This window comes from Theropithecus gelada, chromosome 12 (genome assembly GCF_003255815.1).
Source record: "Theropithecus gelada isolate Dixy chromosome 12, Tgel_1.0, whole genome shotgun sequence".
Lineage (NCBI taxonomy): Eukaryota > Metazoa > Chordata > Mammalia > Primates > Cercopithecidae > Theropithecus > Theropithecus gelada.
Genome location: NC_037680.1, coordinates 95696336 through 95712966, shown reverse-complemented (window position 1 = coordinate 95712966; position 16631 = coordinate 95696336). Strand labels below are relative to the sequence as shown.

Below are 16631 nucleotides of genomic sequence, written 5' to 3'. Positions count from 1 at the left end.
CCCTTGCTGCAGGTTCGCTGTCGAGCGCACAGGAGGCAGGGACATGGGTAGGGTGCGGTCTGCGCGGGGCCCGAGCCCGGATCTCTTCCATTTCCCCTCTCACTCGGCCCCGGGCCGCGCCGCAGACGGCAGCAGCTCCCGCTCCGCCCGAGCCGCCTGACCGCCGGGCCGGGGTGCTAACCGCGGGGCCCTGCAGCCCGCCGGCCCGGCCAGCCCAGCCCAGCCCGGCGGCCCGCAGCCCCGCCGCCCGCCGCCCCCCGCCGCCGCCGCGTTGCCAAAACAAACGGGCCGGCCTATTTATTGGCGGCCGGCGAGCCCGGCAGCTCAGAGTCGAGGCGCCGAGGGGGACAGCGCGCCGCCACCAGCTCGGGCCCCGGGCCCCCGCCCCGCACTTGAGTCCCGCCGGCCCTGGCCGCACCGTGCCGCCCATGGCGCCCCCGCCTGGAGCCCCCCGGAGCCACCCGGACGCCTGAGCCCCCGCAGCGCTCCCGTCGACTCGCCTGCCCATCAGCCCACCAGGAGCCCTCGCCCGCCGCTTCCCCGGGTTCCCTGGCCATGTCTCCCGCCCGGCTCCGGCCCCGACTGCACTTCTGCCTGCTCCTGTTGCTGCTGCTGGTGGTGCCGGCGGCATGGGGCTGCGGGCCGGGCCGGGTGGTGGGCAGCCGCCGGCGACCGCCGCGCAAACTCGTGCCGCTCGCCTACAAGCAGTTCAGCCCCAACGTGCCCGAGAAGACCCTGGGCGCCAGCGGACGCTATGAAGGCAAGATCGCTCGCAGCTCCGAGCGCTTCAAGGAGCTCACCCCCAATTACAATCCAGACATCATCTTCAAGGACGAGGAGAACACAGGCGCCGACCGCCTCATGACCCAGGTGAGCGCGATCCGCCCTACCAGCGCGCCGCCGCCGAAGCACCGCCACCTGCCCGGCCCTACCCACCCCCTGGCACCTTTTCTCGACTGGCTGGCACTCTCCCTGGCACCTGCCCCTCTCGCCAAGCCCCGCTGCCTCCTGCCCACGATGGGCTGGCCAGGGGTCCAGGCAGGAGTGTCGGCATCCCCAAGCCCGGCGGAGACTGCTAGAAGAGCTCCTCGCTGCCAAGCCCCACAGCCCAGCAGGTTGGCGGCGGCTCCTCTGCCCCAAAGTACTGGCAGCTCAGCCAGACGCGGCACCCGGAGGTACCTCTACCCGGCTGCCTCCTGCGCCTCCGGGACCCACGCAGTCCTTCCCGGCCTAACCTTCTGCACAGCTGTGCCCCTTTCATTTTGAAACCTTTCGGCATCCCTGAGGCAAAGAATCTCTTGATGCGTAGGGGCACCACGGTCTTTCCTCCCTGTGCGCTCTTGGTTCTATGCGCTGCCCCCTCCAGGAGCAGCGTCCGTCCCGGCTGGGTCTGGGGTTAAGAACAGCGAGGAAGAGTTGAATGGGGAGGCGGAGGTGGGAAAGGGAACCCGCTCAGCGAGCCCACGTGTCTGTTCGGAGAGCTGAGGGGTGCTACTGCGGTGGAAGGGTAGGTTATTGGGGTCTTTGGGCTCTGGGACTGAGCTTAGGGGATTCCTGGGCTTGGTGGTGGAAGAGAGGGGCTGAGATGCCGAAGGAGGCAGGGAACAGGGCTGACGCTAGTCTCTGCATGCTGGGAGCAGGACCCGCGCTCTACCCAAGCTTAGAGGCGCAAACTTCCTTCCCTGCAGCCAGGTCCGCGAGGGGAGAGACCTTCACCCCCTTCCTCCGGGGTCTCCCGAGGCTTCCCCCTGAAAGCAGGCCCCTGACTTTCTAGATCCGTTGGGAAGAGCAGCTAGACTCAGGGCCCTCAGCATGCACCCTGGCGCCGGGGCTGGCCGGCCGGTGTCGGGGCCGAAGGTTGGCTGGTGGCCGGGCCGGGCCGGGCGCCGAGGAATGCAGATAAGGATCCGGGCCACGGGCTGGGCAATCATTGACAGCGCACGCCCGGGCTCTGGACCCGAGAGGGGGCGGTGGCAGTGAGGGAGAGAGGCGGGGAACCAGGGCTGCAGGCGGGCATAGGTGGGGGGCTAGAAGCCTGACAGCAGGGTCTACAAAGGAGCAAGCGGAACTCCCTCCCCGGGCAGTAAGCACCCCCAGCCAGGCTGTGCACCAGCGAGGACCTGCAAGGCCTTGGGTTGTAGCTACTATTGGCTCCTAGGAGGCTGAGTCCAAGGGTCTGTGAGGCCCAGGCTCTGCAGGGTGGGGGTAGGTTGAGACTTGGGCTGCCCACACTGGTTGGCGCCTTGAATCTCAGAGTCGAGGACTGGTGGAAGGGCCTTTCCCCTCAGGCCAAGGCCTCCGCCTCAGCTTCTCAGAGTCAGCCGCACAGTCCCTTGGGCTCTCAGGACCCAGGCACACCAGGAGGCAGCAACCAGGGATGGCCGCTTGGGTCCTTCCCCCAGGGCACGGCTCTACTCCAACTCCACATGAGGAGGGTGGTGGAGCTGGCTCCCTGAGATCAGAAGCTTGGTTTATGGAGTTCCTTCCCACGGTATAGGGGCGGGCCACCGGTGCAGAGGTCCTGGAGGTCTGGGATTGTCAGCCCCTTATGCGCCTTGCAGAGGAAGACGCTGCATGTGGCCCGGCATTGGGCGGCCCTGGCGCTAGTCCACCGGTTTCTGGTTCCCTGGCCCTGTCATCTCTAGCGGGGGTGTGGGCCGGTTTGGGATTATAAGAGGTTCCCGGCAGGAGTCCTCGTGATGCTCGAGGGATCCAGGCAGGCCGGCGATTCCCCTCCAACACACCCCCTGAAGCTGCTGAGACGCTCTGCACCTGCCGCGCCTCCAGAGCCCGTCGTTCCCAGGCCTCAGCCCTGAGGCTGCGGTGACACCTACTGGGCACCTCGGGCCTTGCACGCCTCGCAGGCCCGCCGCAGGCAGTCGACTCCGCTGCCACTCATCCCTCCCGGCCGCTGGCTGGCCCTCCTGCTGGAGGCACAGAGGGACCGGGCGCTGAAAGGTGTAGTCCTGTCTGTGGAGGGATGGATACCCGGAGCTGAAGACAGCACAGGGAGGCAGGGGACCTCTACCTACCAGAGAAGGCGCCGCCAGGGCGCTTGCCTCCATGCCTCCTCCAGATTTGTGATACCGTCGTGCGGTCTAGATCCCTGGGGGAGGCTGTATGCTAGGGAGGGAGCACTTCAGGGCCCTCTGTTCCTAAGGGAGAGGGACAGCACCCTCCTGGGCTTCCAGCTCCCGTGGGTGTGGCGGGAGAGTTCTGGGCGAGGCTGCGCCTACACCTGCACCTCGGCAGTCTCCTCCCGCCGATTTCGCTCCAGCTGATTTCGCGCACATTCCTCTCCCAGCGCTGTAAGGACCGGCTGAACTCGCTGGCTATCTCCGTGATGAACCAGTGGCCCGGTGTGAAGCTGCGGGTGACTGAGGGCTGGGACGAGGACGGCCACCACTCAGAGGAGTCCCTGCATTATGAGGGCCGCGCGGTGGACATCACCACATCAGACCGCGACCGCAATAAGTATGGACTGCTGGCGCGCTTGGCAGTGGAGGCCGGCTTTGACTGGGTGTATTACGAGTCAAAGGCCCACGTGCATTGCTCCGTCAAGTCCGGTGAGCCGCCGCCGGGGGGCTGGGCCCGGGGCCGGGGCCGGGGCCGCAGGGCGTGGGCAGGAGGCCTAGTGCCAAGAAGGTGAAGAGGCCCGCCCAGGGATGGAGGCAGGGATCCGGGGGAAGAGGACATCGGCGGCGCTCTCCAACGCTACTCCTGACCTTGACTGCCTGCTCATCCCATGCCTGGTAGTGTCATGGTAGGAGCCTAGGGAGATAGGGCCCTGTCCCAGGGCTGCTGGGTGCTGACCTGGTGGCCCACAGTCCAGAGCCTGCCACAGGAGGTGCAAGACAGAGCAAGCTGGACAGATGGAGGAAGCCAGGCTGCCAGAAAAGGCCTCCCCACCCCACCTGGTGCAGAGTAAGGCGGGTGGTGGGGCCAGGGGCCGGGATATGCCCAGACACCTGCATGCCTGACCAGGAGCCCAGAGGCTCCGAACCCATCACCCAGCTGCAGGTCAGCCCTCCCTGGGGCGCAGGCGTCCCCAAACTCAAACTCTACCCCTCATGCCCTGAAGCTGGACATTTCAGGGCAAAGCCAGCCAGGAGAGCCAGACTAAACAAAGTGGACTCAATAAAGTGGATTTTCCCAGATTGGCCGCATTGTTGATCAGAATCGGCAGGCACTGGGGCCTCACCCCTCCCTCAAGTCTTGTCAGCACCCTGTCAACTACACCAAACCCAGCCATGGAGGCTCCAAATGGTTCCTGTGTGGCTTCCAGCCTAGCCCCATCTGGCTGCCGGCTCAGCCCTTCACACTGGCAGCATGTAGTAGTCGCACTCTCATAGACCTGCACACTGAGCCCAGGCCCACATGTTGATATTCCTGACCCTACCCTGACCCACAACCACACCCTGAACCTTCCACTCAGTACTTCCCTGCCAACTGTGTCTACTGCAAGCCCCATCCACCCTCCACTGCAAACACCAGTCCAAACACTGTTCTTCAGCTCACTTGCTGATGCCCCAATGTCCTGTCCCTGCACAGGGACTCAGCACATGAACTGAAGATGGTGACTGTGTCCTCGCCCCTGGCTTGCTCCTGACCCAACCATTCACTCCGAGGCTGCCCAGGAGTCTGCCTTCGCCCCACTGGGTGGGCTTCTCCCATATCCCTACGTTCAAAGGGCCAGCTCTGTTACAGAACCTGGGGAATCAGCCTGAGAGGGCAATTTTTGGGGAGTGTCTGAGCAAGGGGTGAGAAATAACAAAACATCTAGGCCTCGGAGGAGCTAAGCAACCTCCCGCTCCATGAGGCAGCCCTTTCCTTCTCATCCACTGGGTCTTGGAGCCCTACTGTGCTCCTCTCGTTGGCAAAGTATTAGGCTGGGGAGGAGGGGGCAGAAGATCATATTGGAGTGAGGGGATGGGGGGCAGTGAAGTGTGGGTTCAAGCCTGCATAGGAAGTGGGGGGCAGGAGCCAGGATATGGTGACAGGGGCTCTCTGGGAGCAAGAGGAGCTCTGGCTGGCTGGGGTGGCCAAGGGAGGATCGTTGTGACCGGGAGGCCGAGCTACACAGCAGTAACACCTTCATGTCCCTTTCTCCCACAGAGCACTCGGCTGCAGCCAAGACGGGCGGCTGCTTCCCTGCCGGAGCCCAGGTACGCCTGGAGAGTGGGGCGCGTGTGGCCTTGTCAGCTGTGAGGCCGGGAGACCGCGTGCTGGCCATGGGGGAGGACGGGAGCCCCACCTTCAGTGATGTGCTCATTTTCCTGGACCGCGAGCCCCACAGGCTAAGAGCCTTCCAGGTCATCGAGACTCAGGACCCCCCACGCCGCCTGGCACTCACACCCGCTCACCTGCTCTTTACAGCTGACAATCACACGGAGCCGGCGGCCCGCTTCCGGGCCACATTTGCCAGCCACGTGCAGCCTGGCCAGTATGTGCTGGTGGCTGGGGTGCCAGGCCTGCAGCCTGCCCGCGTGGCAGCTGTCTCTACACACGTGGCCCTTGGGGCCTATGCCCCACTCACAAGGCACGGGACACTGGTGGTGGAAGATGTGGTGGCATCCTGCTTCGCGGCCGTGGCTGACCACCACCTGGCTCAGTTGGCCTTCTGGCCCCTGAGACTCTTTCACAGCTTGGCGTGGGGCAGCTGGACCCCTGGGGAGGGTGTGCATTGGTACCCCCAGCTGCTCTACCGCCTGGGGCGTCTCCTGCTAGAAGAGGGCAGCTTCCACCCACTGGGCATGTCCGGGGCAGGGAGCTGAAAGGACTCCACCGCTGCCCTCCTGGAACTGCTGTACTGGGTCCAGAAGCCTCTCGGCCAGGAGGGAGCTGGCCCTGGAAGGGACCTGTGCTGGGGTGCACTGGCTCCTGCCATCTCCTCTGCCATGGAGATACATCATTGAGACTTGATTGGGCAACACCAGGGTTCCCCACCCCCGCCGTGGTGTAGTCATAGAGCTGCAAGCTGAGCTGGTGAGGGGGTGGTTGTTGACCCCTCTATCCTAGAGACCTTGAGGCTGGCACGGCGACTCCCAACTCAGCCTGCTCTCACTATGAGTTTTCATACTCTGCCTCCCCCATTGGGGAGGGCCCATTCCATCTGTCTTAGGCCCCTTTGGGTGGGCTTGCACCTCAGTTGATGCTGCTAAATTCCCTGGGAGCCAGCATGGAGCTGGCTGGACCCGATGCTGTCCAGAACTGGGAAGGCCACAGGGGTGGGGCAGCCATCCCGGCCATTCTGAGGTATGACATTCCTCCCCGGCCACACTCCTCAAGACACATCCAGAGACTGTTGCTGTCAGTGGGCAGAGTTCTGTGTTCTGGCCAATGTGACCATAGTGCCGGGGACTGGGGGAAGTGGGCTGGATGTGCTTGCCACCCCCCGGGCTAAGCTCCCTCTTCTGCTGAACCATGATCCCCACCCCTTCCGCTGGTCAGTCTCCCATACCTTATTTATTGGCGCGGAGGGGGAAGCCCATGGGAGAATTCTGGGGATGTTTTGGTCTTTTCTTCCTTTTGTAATAAAAATTATTTAAGTTGTTAGAGCCACAGAGTCCAAGATGCTGAGAGGGGACAATTCACGGATAGTTTGGAGCCCTGGAAGGGTATGTCCAGGGTTTTCTTCCCTCCTCAGAGAGGCCTGGCTCACCTTCCTCCAAGGACAGAAACTCCAGGCCTCCCACCCTCCCTGCAGGTCTATTCCCACCCAGTAGCTCTGCAAAGCCCCTACAGAGAGCTGTGCTCTGCGCAGGGCAGGGCCTTTACACACTGACCTCACCGTTTACCCCAAACAAGGATGGATCCAAGAGAGAACAGAGATGACTAGTCCATGGTCACCTCACTCATCTATAATCATGCCCTTGTGCTGTTGGGGCCTGGGCTTCTGACTCTTCCCTGTTGGTAATGGACCACAGTGTGAAAAGATTCTGTAAAATTCACATCTATCTTGTGGACTATTCTGACTTCTTGGACAGGTCAGAGATCTCTAATCCAGCAGTTCTGAAACGTCAGGATCACCTAGGAAGCTTGTTTAAAGATGATTCCTGGCCCCACTTCCAGGATTCCACTTTTTTTTTTTGAGATGGAGTCTCACTCTGTTGGTCAGGATGGAGTGCAGTGGCACAATCTCGGCTCACTGCAAATTCCGCCTCCTGGGTTCACACCATTCTCCTGCCTCAGCCTCCCAACTAGCTGGGACTACAGGTGCCTGCCGCCATGCCTGGCTAATTCTTTTTTGTATTTTTACTAAAGACGGGGTTTCACCGTGTGAGCCAGGATGATCTTGATCTCCTGTCCTCGTGATCCACCCACCTTGGCCTCCCAAAGTGCTGGGATTACAGGCGTGAGCCACTGTGCCCAGCCCAGGATTCCACTTTAATAGATCCAGTGCAAGGCCCAGGAGCTTAGTTTTGTAGACACCCCAAACATGGCAGATGGTCCATGGGCCACACTCAAGAACTACTGCTTAGTCCAGAGGAGGCCTGGTTTACTGCCAAGACAGCATGACCCCCTTCTTTACTTTCCCTCCATCCCTCCATCCCAAGGCAAATTTTTCTATACTCACTACAGATAAACTGAGGTTCTAGGTCCAGTGATACAAAATTTTCAGGAGTTTTGTGAGTCAGTTGAAATAGGCACAGTGGCCATAGAACACTGGAAATTGGCAGAGACTACAAATTAGGGTTTCCCCCCACCTTGGGGAGCTAGTTGTTGAAGTGTGCCACTGCCCAGGCTCTGTCCTCTTACACAGATGACTGTGTTGAAAGTGGTGGGGATGACTGTTCAGACTCTTAGCTTATCCTCTCCTCACATCCATTGAAGAAAATGCCAGAGAAAACCATTATTCTGTGGTCCGTGTCATCTGGAGAAATCGGGCTCCACTGGCTGTATTGATAATTTCTATCATTTAATGATGACTAACCCTTGCTAGGCATCATTCTAGATCTTTACATTCAGTAGCTCATTTAATACTCATAATGACCATACGTGGTGTGTACTTCATTTAATATTACTACTTTCCAGAAGAGAACACAGAAGCACAGGGAGGTTAAGAAACTTGCCCAAGATTACACAGCAAACAACAGAAGCAGAATTTGAATCCTTCCAGACTGGCTCTTGTGCACATTGTTTTTACCCCCAAGCTTTTCCTCTGGGGAACTCGGGTTCTCTCTGGAAGGTCACACTCAGCATCTGAGGTCTGGAAATCTGCTTTGTCAACACATCTAGAGTGGACCCATCTCTCTGTGGCAGACTCTTACTGACCAGGCTCACAGGGACCAAAATGTTCATGAACTCATTCACAGTGAGAAATATCAGGCCTAGGTCAAGATGCTCTTGTCCATTCATTCACACATTCTCTCCCTGTAGACATTCTACCTGGGAGAGCAGATTGCAGTGACAAGTTGTTGGTGAGTGTGGATGCATGCAGTGGATGACTCCCCAGGTCATGGGGGAAGGAGTTGGTGGGGGGCGCCTCTCCTACTGGGGTTGGGCACACGTGGTCCAGCAGACAGTCATGTGGTGTCCCTAGAACTTTCTGTTCTAGATAGGCCTCCTCAGGGAACAAATTCATTTTTCAGACAAAGATTTCAAAGATTTCAAAGACAAAGAACTTTGTATGAATTCAGTCCCTCAAAAGAACAAATTTGGGGTGGGAATGGGACCCTACAGCTTTTCCTGGAATCCTGGGCCCAGATATGAAGAAACAAGGAGACAGCCTGGAGATCATCTTTCGTGTCTGCAGTGTGGTCGCCCAAATCTCTCCCATCCTCCGTACAGTGCCGAGACCCAGAGGAGGGTCATTTGCACTGCCCAGACCCAGGCAGTGCAGATCCAACGCCTCCTTCTCCACTTGGGCCCAAGCCTAGCCCCAAAGGCTGCTGCATCCACAACTGTGACGTTCGCTCATAGTCAATGCTTATTTTATTTTTTTTATTTTTTGAGACAGGGTCTCATTCTGTCACCCAGGCTGGAGAGCAGTGGCATGATCTCAGTTCACTGCAGCCTCTGCCTTAGGTTCAAGCAATTCTCCTGCCTCAGCCTCGCAAGTAGCTGGGATTACAGATGCATGCCACCAAACCCAGTTAATTTTTTGTATTTTTAGTAGAGATGGGGTTTTGCCATGTTGGCCAGGCTGGTCTCAAATTCCTGGCCTCAAGTGATCTGCCCACCTCAGCCTCCCAAAGTGCTGAGATTACAGATATGAGCCGCCGCGGTTGGCCAATCTCATAGTGTTAATGGATGCCACTCCATGTCAGGCACTGTGCCCAAGTTGGGGGAAAGAGGCAGTGCCTGTCTTCAGTGAACTCCTAAGTTGGGAGGGAGAAGTGTGGGAGACAGGGATATCCACATGGTGCACCAACTGCTGTGGCTGACATCCTTACAGTGGCTACCGAAGCACCATGGAGTGGCTGGTGACTAGGAAGACTTCCTGAAGGCGATGACGCTACAACATGGGGCAAGAAGGAGTTTGCCTGGCAGGCATGTGGAAGAGATCCAGGCTAAGGACATAGTTAAATCAAAGGTTTGGGGGCTTGCAGGCTTAGAGGAACCACCATTAGGCCAGCATGGTAAAGTTATGTGGGTCACGTGGGCTTGGCAAAAACCAAAGTGGAGAGAGAGGCAGGAGGCAGATGACACAGAGCCTGTGTTGCATGCAATAGGACTCAATCCTGGGGGCCCTCAAACAGGGGAAGCTCATGACTAGGTTGCTTCCAAAAGCTCATCTGGCTACAGTATGGAAGGCAGACCAGAGGAAACAATCGTGGAAGCACTACTGGGAAGTTGGTGTCCTAGACTAGGGAAGTGGCTCTAGGCTCATAAAGAAGGTGACGGATTGTAGACACTTAGGCAATAGAGTGGCCAGGATGGAAGCCAGGGTTGGATGAGCCAGGGGGATGAGAAAAGGGCCCAGGTCAACTTTGGGGGTTTTAAATAGGAAATCCAACTCCCCCACCCACAGCATCCTTGACCTTGGACCTTGGTCTTCTTTGGCCTTAGTGGCTGCACCTGTAAGGGTGATGTCCAGGGCTTTCCTGTGGAGATATCCTCTCTCCCTGTCATCCAAGGGTCTACTTGGGTTCAGGGGACCCTCCAAGCACCTGTTCTGTCTGTCTGCCTCTCTGCTCTGTCTTGGAAATGTATGGGAAAGAAATTCAGAGTAGCCTCTGATATCCCAGTCCAGGCAAAATGCAAGACCTGTGCCTAAGTCCACAGGTCCCTGGGAGGACGTGGAGTGTCAGGGTCTAGGAGTCACAATGGGGGAACTTCCTGGCTGCGAGGCCTCTGGAGCTGCCTGGGCCAGTTACCTTCTATAGAAGCTCACTGCACCCTGGTTCCCCTATCTGGCTGTGCTGGGGCCTCTCCATAAGTACTCTTCCTCAGGCGGGCCTTGCAGCCTCCTCTTTTTTGTTTGGAAAGCCCCAGTCACTGCTTGCATGGCTCTTTGGAAGCCCTGCAGGCCTGCACTCAGCCATCTTCCCTAAGACACACAGGGCTCAGGATAGAATGGCTTCTGACAGTGAGTGGTCTTGTGTTGGAAAGGGCTGAACCCAATGCACATGGCCTTTAGACAGCAGAGCCTACTGCTAGCACCTATGCCACCTGTGTGGGAACTGGAAATAGGAGCCCTCCATTGAAATATTTAGTAAGAAGTGCTCCCTCAGGGACACTCAACTAGAAAAGGCAGCTCTCCTGGTCTGGTGCCCGGAGCAGGAAGTCCATTTAGAAGAGACTAGTGCAGGGTATATGCTGGGACTTTCAGAGTGTGTCTGGATTGCAGTCCCCCTGCTGGCTCAACCTAGAGCCCTGTGCAGTGTACAACTTTTACAACCATCAATTCTGGTCCTGGTGGGCCTGGGCTTCTGCCAGGCTCAGCAGATTCTGCCAGGGATGAAGATTCAGACAGAAGCTCCACACAGTGTGACGCCAGAGGAAGTGCAGAGCGATTAGACAGGACTAGGGGCAGGATGCGCAATGCTCAGAGACTTCCTGGGGCTGGTGTTGGTCTGGGTCTTCAGGGGTATGAGTGACTTGGGCAAGGGCAGGTGGGTGGATCATCAGGAGCAGATGTACAGAGGGGAAGTTCAGGGCATGCCCAGGGATTGGGAGCCAGTGTAGTTGGGGCTAGAAGTTTGAGGAGGGGAGACTTCAAAATGGGAGGTGGGGAAGGGAAATGCTGTATCCCATGGCAGGAATGGAGTTGAGGGCCTGGAGGGAAATGCCCCAGCAGGTAGTGTCCTAAAGAGGACTGGGCTCCCACAATGGAGGACTTCTCTGGAGAACACAGACCCAGCGTCCCACCTTGGGGGCGCCCCTTCAGGACAAACCTCCTTGGCAGGGTAGGTGGTGGCACCTTCCCAGCCTGTGCCCTCTGGTCCCTGGGTGGTTGTGCCTTCTGGGGCTCGGCCCCACCTCCCACACCTCAGCCTGGTTCTCAAAGCCTCTTTGTTTCACGGGGCCAAGTGGTGGCCGGCTCGGATCTGATAAGGCTCAGTTGGGTAGATATAGCGCCGCCCTGTGTGCCTCACTGGCCTGAGTCACACCTGCCACCTGGCACGCATGCACATCCCATCCACCCCAGCTGGGCCTTCTGCCCAGGCAGGGTCAGGGTTTGACTTCTGGGCTGGCCTTCCCTGCAGCCTATTTAAGAGCTCTCTCATCCGTGTGGGGAAGCAGAATTGGGGAATTATTACCCCCATTTCAGAGATAAATAAACCAAGGCCCCAAGAGGGAAAATGCCTTGCCCACAGCCATATCTTCCATAATCTATTATGCACCTACTATGGATTAGGTGCGCTATGTGTGATATTCACATGTCTTTTTTCATCCTAACAGTGTGTGACATGAGGTTGTTCCTAATTCCTGCTTTGCAGATGAAGAAACAGAGGCCCAGAGAGGTGAAGTCATTTTCTTAAAAATCAAACATTAGCAGAGTTCAGACAAGATCCCAGGTCTCCCACAGCAGCAAACCAAGAGGATGGGAGGGACATACTCCTCACCTCAGCCTAAAGGACTGATGAACTTGGTAGTAACCAGAACCCTGTTAGAGAAGGGAGTTCTGGAGGAATAATGTTCTAGGTGCTGTGAGGGGATCCAGGATAGGGTTGGGTTGGAGGGACGGTCAAAATATGTCCACAAATTCTTTGACACTTCTCCTGTAGAGATGCTGGGTCTACCTCAAATCTGGTCTGAGGCTAGGTCAGAAAGGCCATGCAGCTTCTGCCTGGTTCTACACTAAGACTGCCATGCTGGAGAGTGTGTGCACCTAACCTATAGAGAGGTGTTCCAGTCCATGGTCCAATTGACACCCCAGCTAACAGCCAGAGCCAATTGTCAGCCATGGGAGTGCACCATCTTGGACATTCAGCCCAGCCGGGCCTTCAGATGGCTGCAACCCTGGCCAAAGTCTGAATGCAACCGCATGAGAGACCCCAAGCTAGAACTACATGGCCAAGCTGCTTCTGAATTCCTGACTCACAAAACCACAAAATAAAATGGCTGTTTGGAACCTTGACATTTTGGAGTAACTCCTTACACAGCGATAGTAACCAGGACAAAGGGCAAAGAGGGAATGTGGACTAATGAAGGTCTCCTGAGGCTTTCCGGAGCCTCAAAACACAATTTGGCACAAAGGCTTTTAAAAATGGAGACTGCATGAGCCTGGAGGAGGTGTGGCCTAACCCTTTGTCATCTGAAGAGGCAGCACAAGAAAACTATGAAATGGAATAAACTTGGGGCAGATGGAGATGGTGACAAAGGGGAGGATTGAATGAGCACATCTCCCCACATTCAGTTGATTGAAAAAATCAACTGTACATCTGCCTTTCTGGCAGTACCACCACAGAAGCGAGGAGCTTTGCAGTGATTCTAGAAGAAAGGAAGCTCGTGGATACAAGCTTGTGGTTAGCAAGAAGTTATACATGGTCAATTGGAGAGAAATGTGATTAGAGATTTTTAAAACCCAAACGTTAAATGTTGAAGAAAGTGCTCGAGGGTTGCAGCCAGAGCTGGGAATTGGATTGGACATGTCTGTGGACCGTTGCTAGCCACATTTGCTCAGAATGTCCCTGCAAGCAGAAAATGCAGGACCTCAGCAAGAAGGTTCTGAAAGTACCCTGTTCCCCTAGCAAACTCCAGGTGTATTTGCATCTGGCTTCTGCACACACCTCTGAATGGCTGACTTAGGAAAACTCAGAGGAAAGGAATCAGGTAGATGATAGGGAATGGGTGTGGCTTGGGAGAGTGGTTGGGAGTGTAGGGGTGAAAAGGATAGTGTGAGGACAGAGTTCTTGGTTTCGACCTATTAATCCTAGAGAAGCAAAAGATGGGGATGATCAGAATCTAAAAAGAGAGAGAAATAGCAATTTTATAGTGGAGAATCCCAGCAGATACCACTTTAGCCAGTTATCAAGCTAGCATCACTGATAATGCATACCAACACTATGATATAGTGCTCTGAGAAGGGCATATCACCTCTGTGTTACCCTCACTCTAATCATGAGAAATCATGATACAAACCCAGAATTAACCTTTTACAAAATAACTGACAGTACTCTTGAAAACAGTTAAGTCATGAAAGGCAAGGAAAGACTCAGGACACAGTGAAGGATACTAAGTAGGCATGAAAACTAACTGCCAAGTGGGATCCTCAACTACTGGAACAGGAATAGAACACTAATGGACAAACTTGAGATATCTAAATGCCATACTTTTGTTAATAGCATTTGTGTATCAAGGTTAATTTCCTGGTTTTGTTCTATGGTCATGTAAGATGTTAACATAAGGGAAAGGTGGGAGAAGTGTTTATGAAAACTGTCTGTATTATTTTCGTGACACTTTGGTACATCTAAAATTAGCTCCGCTGGAGTGGTGGCTCACTCCTGTAATCCCAGCACTTTGAGAGGTCGAGGCGGGAAGATCGCTTGAGCCCAGTAGTTGAAGACCAGCCTGGGCAACATGGTGAAACTCCATCTTCACAACAAAAGTACAAAAAAAATTAGTCTGGCATAGTGGCACGCACCTGTAGTCCCAGCTACTGGTGGTGGCAGATTGGGTGGGGGTTGGGGGGTGATGTGGGAGGATTGCTTGAACCCAGGAGGTCAAGGCTGCAGTGAGCCATAATTGTGCCACTGTACTCCAGCCTGGGCAACAGAACAAAACCCTATCTTGGTAACAATAATAATAATTTTAAAAAGAAAAATAATAAAATTAACTCAAAAATTTTAAAATGCAAAAATAACTAACAAACACAGAAAACTAACAAACACAGAATCTTATGGACCAGTCAAAGGTGGGCTCTCTTACCATACCTGAGTCCAGGCTGACTTCCACACTGAGGAAGGCCAGCCACACTGAGCTGGTGGTCATATCATAACACCTTCATTTGAGAGAGGGCTCTAGTCAGAAATGGAGTGGAAAAAGGTGTGAGGAATTAAGTAAGATGGAAAGTCACAGAATAACAGTGTTCTTCATTTACTCACAACCTGTAATGAACCAGGCACTGTGCTAAGTTTCTTAATTCTTTTGTCTCCCATAAACCTCATAACCTTTGAGGTAGCAGTTATAGGTTTGCCTGTTTACAGATGAGGAACCTGGTTCTTACAGAAATGAAGGAAAATATTATACAGTTGATAGCTGATGGTGTTGGGATTCAAATTCCAGTCTGCTTGGCTCCAGAGTCTTTTTCCTAGCCACTCCCCTGTACTGTCTTCTCGGGGGTGTTGTCATTCAGTTCAGACCTCGGGATTTCTGCGTTAGGGTAAGTGGAGAAAGAGGCGATAGAAGGTTGGAGGAAGGAGAAAGGGGGATGGCCTGGCCAGCGGGAGCTGTCCGTGGTGCTGGTCATAGAACCAGCTGGAGACTGTGTAGGTGAAAGCAGCAAGGAGAGCTACCACAGAGAAGCAGCAATGTTTAGACTAGAAGAAAACAAGTAGTTAGCTGTGTTCACAATTCCTTCCCCAGCGAGGAGGATCAAGAAGGGGAAAGATTTCAAGTTGAAATAAACAACCATATATACAGTAGCCAATAAGGTAGGAATTTGCCCTTAGGTGTGACTTGCACCTAGTACAGTATGGCTGTACTGGTTGTTTATATCTGGAAATACTTTGGTGCCAGTGGTAAACAGTCACTTACTGAGCCCTACATTGCCCTGGACGCTCTTCCAGTCCCCTCCCTAAACTACTCATGCTTCCTTATGACCCTGGCACAATGTGGGCTTCCAGGACCCTGGCTCTGGCTCTAAGGCCAACTGGTGTCCAGCTCACAGGTCCATTCTCATGCTCATAGGTGCACACACCTTACCAATTGTTATGTATTTTGATTACAATCCTGTTTGTTCCCATTTTACAGATGAGGAAAGTCAGGTTTAGGGAGTTTAACCGTTTTCCTGACATTGCTCAGCTATTAAAAGCTGGAACCAGGACTTGAACTTGAGTTTTCTGAGATTAGACTTCATGTCATTTTTCCTCCATCCTCCTACTATTAGCTTGTATGTCTTTCTACTCTGTGGTGGGGACAATGAATAGAGGGAGAAAGTTATCTATGGGGCCTGAGTTTTCATAGGAGAGTTAGAAAATCCTGGCTGGCCGGGTGCAGTGGCTCACTCCTGTAATCCCAGCACTTTGGGAGGCCAAGGCTGGTGGATCACGAGGTCAGGAGATGGAGACCATCCTGGCAAACACGGTGAAACCCCATCTCTATTAAAAATACAAAAAATTAGCTGGGCGTGGTGGCAGGCACCTGTAGTCCCAGCTACTCGGGAGGCTGAGGCAGGAGAATGGCATGAACCCGGGAGGCAGAGCTTGCAGTGAGCCAAGATCGCGCCACAGCACTCCAGCCTGGGTGAGAGAGCGAGACTCCGTCTCAAAAAATAAATAAAATAAAATAAAATAAAAAGAAAATTCTGGCTGGGCGTGGTGGCTCACTCCTGTAATCCCAGCACTTTGGGAGGCCGAGGTGGGCGGATCACGAGGTCAGGAGATGGAGACCATCCTGGCTAACACGGTGAAACCCTGTCTCTACTAAAAATACAAAAAAAAATTAGCCGGATGTGGTGGCGGTCTCCTGTAGTCCCAGCTACTCAGGGAGCTGAAGCAGGAGAATGCTGTGAATCCAGGAGGCGGAGCTTGCAGTGAGCCGAGATCGTACCACTGCACTCCAGCTTGGGCAGTGCAGTGCAGGAGAGCAAGACTCCGTTTCAAAAAAAAAAAAAAAAAGAACAAAAGAAAAAGAAAATCCTGTAGGAGTCCCAAGCAGAAAGGAATGCTTTCCTTTAAATTTTCTTGCCATTTGGCAGTCTATCCCCAAACCCTGCCAGTTTTGGGCCCCAGCAGCCCTTTTAGACTGGAGTTGCAACCAGTCTCTTAACACTTTCCAATACCAGTAGCTGCAGGGGACCATGACCCTCTAATGCAGAGAATGTCCTCTGTCTGCTCCTAGATCCAGCCCTAAACTACCCAGTGGCCCTCTTAGCTACAGCCTTTTCTCGCTCTCTATCCCCCACTCCAGACTGGGCTGAGAATACTTACCCCACTCATTTCTGAGGACAGGAGCTTCTGTGGGAGTGCCTACCTTTTCTTTTTCTGTTTGTTTGTTTGTTTATTTGTTTGTTTTCGGTATAC

General features: G+C 54.9%; 1 protein-coding gene across 1 annotated transcript; it reads left to right on the top strand.

Moving 5' to 3' along the window:
• The first annotated feature begins 332 nt into the window (after positions 1-332).
• Positions 333-6557, top strand: IHH (indian hedgehog). The gene is made up of 3 exons (XM_025405060.1): positions 333-870; positions 3305-3566; positions 5116-6557. Exons 1-3 carry the CDS (start codon positions 556-558, stop codon positions 5772-5774), a joined length of 1236 nt encoding a protein of 411 aa, XP_025260845.1. The 5' UTR covers positions 333-555; the 3' UTR covers positions 5775-6557.
• Positions 6558-16631: the final 10074 nt, after the last annotated feature.

What these genes read in the sequence shown, in the direction of transcription:
- IHH (XM_025405060.1), top strand. Translation starts at nt 556, where the DNA reads ATGTCTCCCGCCCGGCTCCGGCCCCGACTGCACTTCTGCCTGCTCCTG. An exon ending in CCGACCGCCTCATGACCCAG is followed by an intron (nt 871 to 3,304) that starts GTGAGCGCGATC and finishes TTCCTCTCCCAG; the next exon opens with CGCTGTAAGGACCGGCTGAA. An exon ending in GCATTGCTCCGTCAAGTCCG is followed by an intron (nt 3,567 to 5,115) that starts GTGAGCCGCCGC and finishes TTTCTCCCACAG; the next exon opens with AGCACTCGGCTGCAGCCAAG.